This window comes from Phyllostomus discolor, chromosome 6 (assembly GCF_004126475.2).
Source record: "Phyllostomus discolor isolate MPI-MPIP mPhyDis1 chromosome 6, mPhyDis1.pri.v3, whole genome shotgun sequence".
Lineage (NCBI taxonomy): Eukaryota > Metazoa > Chordata > Mammalia > Chiroptera > Phyllostomidae > Phyllostomus > Phyllostomus discolor.
Genome location: NC_040908.2, coordinates 52,609,155 through 52,619,414, shown reverse-complemented (window position 1 = coordinate 52,619,414; position 10,260 = coordinate 52,609,155). Strand labels below are relative to the sequence as shown.

Below are 10,260 nucleotides of genomic sequence, written 5' to 3'. Positions count from 1 at the left end.
CACTAGATGAGTGGAAATGGGGAACTCCGGTGATGTCCGCACAAAGGAGACACCACAGTCCACCTGTGTTGCTCTGACACCAGACTGGAGAAGTGGGCGGGGCTGTGCCTGCCTGTGGGGGCGCATCCAGCCGGTCAGGGCTGGGTACCTACTTCCTTGCCCAGACTTTCTGTGAGAGGATTCTGTGGTAACCTAACTCTATTTTAGTTTCGCCTCCAGTAACAGAACAGACACCAGACCACGTGGCATGTGTACTTCACCTTTTAAAGTAATAGAGATGTACTAATTTTAATTTTTTAAACAGTATTCATAAAATAATGAATGCTTAGTTGATTGAATGACTATGTCCTTATATATGAAATTAAAGTGGTCTCTAAAAAAATCCTCTGAGAGTCAGTGTATTGTCTGCAAGGAGCTAAATACATTTTCAGATCAAGACTTTTTCGATGCTTGAATTTCATTCCATATTTCAGCTTCAATTTTTGAAGTATCATATTCCCTCATCATGTCAAACTCAAGCCATGGCTGACTCCACTTCTGAGCTTCTTTCATCTGCTCTTCAGTCAAACAGAGATCAAACCTGATTCCTTTCACCTTGAACTTCGGTCGCTCCCAGCGTTTGGACCAGGGCTTAGGCTTCATTTTCACCTTCAGCTGAGGGAGAGATTAAAAAAGGGGGCGGGGACAAATTAGGCTGGTAGTGAAAAGCAAAATTCTTCTAAAAGTTTTCATCAAGATGACTCTTATTTTACACTTCGATTTCCAGTTTGAAGCATTCAACTTATACCTGATTGACAGGAACTTCTTGGCTAGATTCTCGTACTTCCGGCTTCATGTTAATATCGAAAGTGCTGTATTCTGGAAGGGCGTCTCGTAAGTACAGCAAGCTGTCATCCAGCCGTTTCTCCAGTTTGACCACCTGGATCTCCTGGATTCTAGGATTATAGAGTTCAAAGCAAATCTCAACACCTAAGAAGAGAAGAAAACTTTCTTACAATCCAAGTCCAGATTCCTGCACAAGCCTCCCAATGCAGTAAAAGCTATTTCGTCAAGGAACAAGCACAGGGCAGGAAACTGCAGGTAGAAATGTGGCGTAAATTTCAATCTTTAAAGTCAAAAGAATGATGTCTTCTATAAATACATTGAGACAACACCTCTTCAATTCTGACAGTATTACGTGGAGAAAATTTGAGTAAATTTTCCACTGTCATGTAGTTTATTTCCCAATTATTTAAACAGAGCTCTGTCATCTACACTAAGAGCAAGAGGATCAATGATGCAAAAAAGAGTAGGTACATTTTTAAATTCTAACTGGTTTAGAAGCCCTCGTAAGGATAGCTTCATTTTTGTTTTTTGCTTGTTTAAACACTCTGGAGCTTTCCGTAGGAAGCAACCTAAGAACAGTTTTTGATGTTTCCAAGATGCCACAAGTAACAACTTAATACATACCATCTGTATCTTCAAATGCTTATGGCAATAGTATATTCTAAGGTTTCCTGGAACAACCCCAAGAGGAACAGAAATAGTAAAATACATGATCTGTGTTAACATCCAGTGTTTAATACCAGGATTTAGTCCAGTACTTCCTGCACAACTACTCTGGTTCAGGCACTGATCTGGGAGCTGTGTCTACAGCAAAACCCGAACAGTAAGATCTCCTCCCATACAGCTGTCGATCTCCTGGATGACAGACACACCAACAACACAGGGTGACGACACTGTGGATGGGAAGAGGCAGCAGCTTTAGCATAGTCAGAGAAAGCCTCTCTGAAAAGGTGACATTTAAACTGATACTACAAAGGGCCATGAATGCTCCAGGCAAGAATGGGAAATGCTAAGGCCCTGGGGTCTTAACAAACTTGCCCTGTTTGAAAAACCTGGAAAAGGCCCACTTGTCTGGAGCATGCTAACTGGTGAGTCAGGAAAGTGAACCAGCGATACCGCACAGCTGCAAGGAGGAGAAGGAGGTAGCAAGGACAAGAGCAGTAGCAATGGAGATGGAGAAATGGACAAAATTGGGATACACTTTTTGGAGACTGAGCTATAAAAACCTGCTGATTGAGTGTGTGAAAGAGAATTAAAAACAGCTCCTTGGCTCAGTGGATTGAATGCCAGGCTGCGAACCAAAGTGTCGCAGGTTCGATTCCCAGTCAGGATACATGCTTGGGTTGCAGGCCATGACCCCCAGCAACCGCACATTGATGTTTCTCTCTCTCTCTCTCTCTTCCTTCCCTCTCTAAAAGTGAATAAATAAAAAATCTTTAAAAAACAAAAGCTCCTAACCTTTTTATTAAATGGGTGAGGGGTGGTATCATTTACAGAAATAGGAAAAAAAACTTGAAAAGAACACATTGTGAGGGGAAATAAAGAGTTCTCCTTTGAACTTGTTTTATGCTTATAAGATATCCAAATGGAGATGCCAAATTGGTAGCTGCATATGCAAATATGGAATTTGGAATTTTGGAAAGGGTTAATACTCAGGATATATATTTGGAAATGGTCATCATAAGGATGATACTTAAAGCCACTGGCCTAAAAATGAACCACCAGAAAAGGGAGTATTAATGGGGAAGGTAACCTGCCTGTGCAGGTTACAGTCAAAATATACTGTAAAGAATGACAAGGAGATGCCCTGGCTGGTGTGGTCAGTGGATTGAGTGCCAACCTGTGAACCAAAGAGCCACTGGTTCGATTCCCAATCAGGAAACATGCCTGGGTTGTGGGCCAGATCAGGTCTCCAGTAGGGGGTATGCGAGAGGCAACCACACACTGATGTTTCTCTTTCCCTTTCTTTCTCCCTCCCTTCCCCTCTGTCTAAAATAAATAAATAAAATCTTTTTAAAAAAGAATGACAAGGAGCTAATACTTTTGAGTATTGTGTCCAGCACCTCATGTACAACACCACGATCAACTGACCACAACAACCCCAGGAGGTAGAAACTCTTATCTCAATTTTAAAGAAAATCACACCCAGGTCTGTCTGACTCACACCTGTGCTGGTGTTTTCTATGACAAGGTTTCTGCAGTACATGACCGGACTGAAGCACAGCGTCTCTCAGGTCCCTGCAGGGTAAGAAAGGCAGCGACTGCTCTCATACGTTCAGTTCCTCCTGAACGCAGCACTCCGCTGCTGGGGATCACACAGCACACAACACAACATAAAGAGTGGACACTTGACTGTTCCTGCCATTCTGATTCATAAGCTTTCTAAAATTTTACCACTTGTTCCTCTGCCTTATCAGGCATAGCTTACATAATTTTGCTTTTTAAAAAAATTTCTCTGATCCTTATAAAACCCATCCTGTGGTGACTGCTGTTAACATAAAGCAAATAGGGGACCATTTGTTTTAGGAGAAAGAACTCATAAAAACATCATTACGCTCAAAATGTTCTCAAGGGCTATTTGCGCCTAAAATGAATGTCCCCACACTGCTGTAGTCATTTCTCTCCTCCTGATATGCTGCCAGTTTGGAAAGCCCACCTCTAACAGCTGTTGTCCCTGCAGTAAAAAGAGCCTTCCAGGGAAAGCAAAGCACCACCTGTAGTCAGCCACCTTGATTTTCACACCTTCTTAGGCCACAGGGTCCACATCATCCCCTGGAGCCCCTTGCACTGTCAAGTTACAGATGTCTTATCCCAGTGTGCAGAAAACAAAGAATCCTGAGAGGACACTTTCCAGAAAACCAAAATAATAAAGTGAACCCCACCTACCTTGTCCTTCAATAGTATTCCTAAGGATAAAAGTAGCTCCAAGTCCCGTTCCTGATCTCTGGATGCAAATCCCCAGAAACTGGCTGGTTTTTCCACTGGCATATGGGTCAGCCGTAGTAACACGAAGAATGCTTCCTACAAATTCAGACGCAGAAACAAACAATAGCACTTCTAGGTAACTGTGTGACTTCCTACAGATTTTGGTATAATGTTAGAAATAAGAACCTCATATAGGTAAAACCCAGGTATATGAAAAACAACCTTCTCTATGCCAAGAAAACTAACCCTCCAGTCACTAAGAATAAAAGCATTCAGCCCTTACTGACCAACATAGAACTCTGGAATGTGGAGCACTTCTCTCCTTTCTAACATATCTTTTCTTTCTAGTTGAAATAGCAGAGGCTTTGTTCTCCCTCTTGGAGGAATGAATTCAGGACTCAAGAATCTGCAGGAAAAAAAATTAAAAGCAAACTTTAAAGGCCATTAAAAAAGAATCTGTTGCTTTTTTTAAAAAAAAGATTATGATTTTGAAGCATTTTATTCTTCCTTCTCTAAATAAGAAAAATTTATCTTATTACTAAAATTGTTGTCAGTGCTTATGAAAATAGCTAATAATCCTGGGTACTTGCCTAGCATTGTGTTAAAAGCACATCAATAGCATAATTTCATCCTTACAACAACCAGGTGGTTTGGTGTCATTGTTTCCTCTTCAAGATGAAAATTAAGCTTGGAGATAAATAACTCACTTGTTATTAGGTTAGCTATAAACTCATCAAGTCAAGATTTAAACGTCTGTCAGACTCCAAAGCCTGTGACCATAACCATGGGTTGGATTGCACATGTTGTAATAAACTATGTTGGAAAAGACACAAACATATAAATAATCAAACTGACTTTAAAAAATAATTGCCCCAGTCTCCTGAACTGATTTTAAACTCACTTTAATGTTAATCTACAGGAAAGTGTAAATGACATTACAATGCAAATTCATGTCCCTATCACCCATCTCAAGAAATAAATGATCAATGTGGTTGAAGCCCCTGTGCACCTATCTACCCCTATAATTACTGTGCTGTAATTAAATTTGGCGATGATTATTCCTATGAATTTCTTCATTTTCTCAATTCCCTACTTAAAAAATTTTCAAACCTACCAAACGTTGAAACAATAATACAATGAACATCCAAATATACTTCACCTACTGCCAACATTTTACATATTTACTTTATATACACATATACATACCTAATTTATATATATACCATGATTTTTTCCTGAACTATTTGAAAATGACAAGCAGCAAGGCACTTCATCCTTCAGTACTTTAGAAGGTATCTGCTACGAACAAGGATATTCTCTTACATTTATCACAATCCCTTTATGACACCTAAGAATTCCAGCATTAATTAAAATATATAATCTAATACATAGTGCATATTTAAATACACTTAACTGTCCTGGAAAAGGTCTCATAGCTGTCTGCTGCCCAATCTAAGCTACAAACCAGCTTCACACACTGTGTCTGTTGTTTGTCTCTTCAGTCTCTGAAACTAGAGCTGCTCCCCATCTTCGTATTTTTATAACACTGACTTTTTTGAAGAGTCAAAGCCTGTTGTCTTATAGACAGTCCCTGGAATCTGGATTTGTTTATTGTTTCCACATGCTTAGACCAAGGTTAAATATTTTTGGTAAAAATACTACAGAGGTGATGATGTGATCTCACTGTGCCACATCAGGAGGCACATAACCTCTGCTTGCGGAGCTATTGGGAGAGCTAGGTTGGATTGCTCTGTGAAAGTGGAGAATTTCCCCTGTATACTTTTTGTCCTTACATATGCATATATATGTCTAGGCAATATAAAAATGCTATCATACTATATCAATTCTTCTGTAGGTTGCTTTTTTTCACATGTATTTTTGAAGTTCATGTTAGCTCTAGTTCATTCACTTTCACTGCCATATAATAGCCCATGTGCTGACAGATATCTAGGTTACTTAATTTTTTTTACAAACAATGCTTTTGTGTGCATCTTATACATATCTTCTCATACTTATTACTTTTTTATACCCTTCGGGATGGAAAAGTATACACAACATCAAACTTACTAAATTGTGTTAAATTGTTTTCCAAAGTTGTTACACAATTTATATTTCATTTTACTGGTTACATTAAGTGCTGCTATTTAAGGAAGCTATTTCTTTTTCCACATTAAAAAAAAGTTGGATAAAAGTCTTTTCTTAATTTCTAAATTCCATAAATTCAACTTTATTTCAACTCAGGACCACGGAATATTTGAAATGTTAAACACACACACAGGCAAAGATAATCCAATCAACAGCCCAGAGTCCCTTCACAAAGCCTATACTCACATCACATACTCCGCTCCACACCCCGCCAATTGGCTTTTTAATTAGGTCTACAGAAACACTAATACCTTCAAATCTGGGAAATCCCTATCTGAAGTTCTAATTTAATAAAACTGCAAACAAAGTTCAGTTCAGCTTGGAAGAAGCGAGGAAGGCAAGCTTGAGTTGGGTGTGCTTTACGTATGAGGGCTCAACAACAATTGGATCCACGAGTTCCTGCAATGGGAGTTTCAGACCCGGATTTAGAGCCCAGACCTAAGCGAATACAGGTTCCTGAGCGCAGACCCAAAAAGAAAGAATCATGCCCAAGCCCCTGCTTCACCTGGTTCTCTCTCGCGTGGGACGGCGCTTGTCCACGATGACGGGTTTTGGAGGCGGCTGGAACGCGCCGGACTGGGAAGGTCCAGTGCTCTGCTGACGGCCCGGCCCCACGCGGGCCCCTGCGGGAACAGAAAGCAGAGATCAAGGATGCTGGAGCCTGCCCTGCCCTTCTGGGGAACCCCGCAATCTCCCCAGCTTGAGGTCCTACGAGGGTCCTCCACCGAGGTTACTCCAGACTTTCACGCTCGCCTACTGCCACCCTCGCCCTGCAACCCTTCTGCTCCTCGGCTCTCAAGCCTCAATCCACTTACGGCAGGCGACAGAGGCCCGCACGGGGAGCAGCGCCCTGGAGGCTCCAACGCTCCGGGTCAGTCCAGTTGCTGCTCCACAGACCCGTGCAATGGAAGCCGCCATGCCTGCTCGCACAGGTAAAGACTACAACTCCCAATAATCAGTGGGTCCAGAGCGTGGCCTACTACAGCCCTATGGCAGCTGCTGTGGGACAAAATAGCCACGTCTTCCACCGCTCCGCGCGGGGAGGTTGGGGGGGGGCCTCCCCCGGTCTCCTACTCTACCTCGCCTAGACTTTTTACGAAAAGTGAGTATTTCCCCTAGTTCCCCATAATGTACCAGTGATAAGCCTATACAGGGGTGTTCTTACAGCCTAGAAAGCTTTTGTCCACCTTTGAAATTAGCTCAGTCTTCACTTTCTCAGGCAAGTCTTCACTACGTCAAAACCCCATTATGGGCTCTTATCCTTACTAGGTACCTTCTGTTAGCAGCTCTTACATCATTTGCAATTTTAATGTTTAATTTAGTTTTTAGTTATCTGTGGAATTGTTGGGTTAGTGTGTAGCTACGCCATTATACTGTAAGCTCCACAAGGGCATTTTTTTTACAAACAATACTTTTGTGTGCACTCTTATACATATCGTGAGGTTGCCTTTTGTTTACCATTTCATCCCATCACCTTACCTGGCTCTCAGTCTTTGTGGAATGCAAGGAGAATAAAATAGATCCTGACAGGACAGTTGGCACAAAGTCCCTGAGACGGCAGAGAGCATTATCCCTTTGAGGAACTAAAATTGCGTTTGGGCTGGGAACCTGAGTGGAGATAAGTGACAGAGATGAAACTAAAAAGAGTAAATTAATTATAACTTTGTTAAGAAATTTGAAATTGTATCCTTGTCAACACTGAGCCTCTGGAAGGGTTTCACACTCAGAGTGACATGATTTATTATATTACTTAGTGGTCATTCCAGTTGAATTGATTTCCCAAAGCACCTGAAACTGAACATGTCCATACTCAGTGCGTCATGTTCACCTCCAGCCTTCTTGGGAGGATTGGCTATCTAAGGAATGGCTTCATCATCCAATCTGTTGGTTAAAGCTAAAAATCTCAGTGCCATCCTTGATTCCTCCCTGTCTCTCTATAGGTAAAGATCCTAAAACTACATCTGGTACCATCAAGTATCTCAAGAATCCCTCTACTTCTTCATCTTCCCATCCACAACTTTAATCTAGGTCACCCTCATTTCTCCTCAGGATCACTGCAAACCACAGCAACTGCCTTCTCATTGGTCTTCCTGCCCCCAGTTCCCTCCAGTTCCCGCCAGTCCTTCACACAGAAAACTGAAAGGACAGTATAGAATGCATACCTAGTCCTTGTCTTTTCCCAGTTTAGAGTTTTCCATAATTTTCTGTTGACCATGGGATAAAAATCAAGTGCTCAAAAAGCAATCAACTTCTGCAACCTTCCTGCCACACTCCACTTTGCCAGCCTGAAGATACGTGAACTCTTACATCAATTTTAGAAAGAAGGTCATGTTTTGAGGACAGAAGTCAAGGCATTGCAAGGAGATGTATGTGTGTGTATGTAATCAGCAACAAATACTTTAAAATGTATTACATGTATTTTTATTACCCAAAACAGATCTTTATAATCTTTCCTGAGTTGTTCCTCCTCCTGATTCTCAGTTTTAAGAAAGAGAAAATCAGACTCCCTGACCACCCTCCCAATCGAGTCTGCAGTTATTCCTGTCTCCCATGTTCATAGCATTTGGAAAAACAGATATTGTTTCAGTGGTTCATTTCTGTTTCATGTGTGTCCTCCATCAGACTGAGATGTATGAAATCAGGGATCAGGCCTGTAGTATTTGCACTTAACCTGAGAAGATGAAGGTGGAGAAATGGACTAGGTCCAGGGCATGAAGGGATCTGGAAGTCATAATAATGATTTCTTCTTTAGGAGGCATTGAGGAGTGTTCAGAGATTTTTTTAAAAGGAAGAAGGACACATTCAAGATTGCACTAGAAAGGTCTTTATCACTGCAGAGTGGAGAATGGACTCGAGCTGCAGTTTAGGGGGAAAGGCAGTGATCCCCACAAGACATGACAGTGCCCTGGATTCAGGTGGTACCTGGGAGCAAATGAGAAGTGACAGTGGGTATTTAGGACAAAGAATGAATAAGCCCTGCTAATTGAACAGGGATCGGGAAGCTTCTGGTTTCTTCCTTGGCTATTTGTTGCATCATCTGTTGCCATAGGAAGAGGAGCAGATTTGTTGGAACAGGATGAGTGGAATTGAAACCATTGAACTTGGGATGCATATGTCACATGTAAGCAGAAAAATTCATTAGAAAGCCAGAGGGGAGTCTGGAACTCCAGAGAGAGGCCTGGATGAGGGCAGTAGTGACTGAAACCATTGGAATAAGGAGGCTGCTCAGGAGGGGCTGAGGTGTGAGATAGGAAGGTGGCCTAGGGAAGAGCCCTGGAGAAAAGCATCTTCTAAGGGACATGCAGATAAAAATGAACCATAAAGGATCCAGAGAAGGAGCAGCCAGAGAGAGAGAGGAAGGACATCTGTGCATGTTGGTGAGCTGATGGAAAAGAGGAGGCAGAACAGGAACGGTCAATAAGTGCCAAAGGTCCTGAAATGTCTGATACGGTTCCAGAGTTGAATGATGACCTTAGTGAGCACTGTTTAGTAAGAAGCCACTTTGCTGGTATGTATGTATGTATACTGTTCAGAGATTGTGTGGGAGTCAAAGAGTGGAAAACATTGGGTACAGATGTTACAGAGAAAGTTGCTGAGATGCAGCTAATTGGTCTTAGAGCTTCCATCTCCCATCCGAATTCATAGGTAAGCCTCCTTTTGTGTTCTAAAGATGTAACTAGGCCTCCCCTCCTTCCGTTCACTATGAAGTTCAGAGCCTGTGGGTTTCAGGTCCCTAGGAGATTATAATTCTCACTGGGGAGGATAAGGTAAAGACCAATGAGGCAGAGGTAAGGTTGAACCCCCAGACCTAGAGGGATTAGCAGAACCAGCTGCTACTGAAGAGTGGAGTCAAGGGTTGGAGAAATGCACATTGTGTGGGCAAAGGCCAGTGCCCACTATCAGGCATACAGGATGGTGGGTGTGGAAATTACTGTAGGATGCCAGCCATGGAAAGAGATGACTGCAGGAATCAGCCTCAGACTATCCAGAAGAATTATTTACTAGAAAAGTTCATATTGCTGAGAGTTGAGGAATAGCTAGAGAAATGTGTTTTTTCCCCAAAGATTTTATGTATTTGTTTGTTTTTAGAGAGATGGGAAGGGAGAGAGAAACAGAGGGAGAGAAATGTCGATGTGCAACTGATACAATGACCATTTGCCTCTCTCACACCCCCAGCTGGGGACCTGGCCGGCAACCCAGACATGTGCCCTGACCAGAATTGAGCCAGCAACCTTTCGGTTCACAGGCTGGCACTCCATCCACTAAGCCACACCAGCCAGTGCAGAAATGTGTTTTTCAATCTGCAAGGAAATATTGAAAAACCTTAATGACTTAGGCTCCCATTTCTGTCTTTAAGGTTTGTTT

The 10,260-nt window shown here is 42.1% G+C and overlaps 1 protein-coding gene across 1 annotated transcript; it reads right to left on the bottom strand.

Annotated features, from left to right (window-relative positions):
- Positions 1 to 243: 243 nt before the first annotated feature.
- Positions 244 to 6,859, bottom strand: MRPL19 (mitochondrial ribosomal protein L19). Its single transcript, XM_028516236.2, has 6 exons — positions 6,711 to 6,859; positions 6,401 to 6,518; positions 4,038 to 4,156; positions 3,712 to 3,846; positions 788 to 969; positions 244 to 654 (listed from the first exon to the last, which is right to left on the bottom strand). The coding sequence occupies exons 1-6, from the start codon at positions 6,811 to 6,813 to the stop codon at positions 433 to 435; spliced, it is 879 nt and encodes a 292-aa protein (XP_028372037.1). The 5' UTR covers positions 6,814 to 6,859; the 3' UTR covers positions 244 to 432.
- Between the last annotated feature and the right edge of the window lie 3,401 nt (positions 6,860 to 10,260).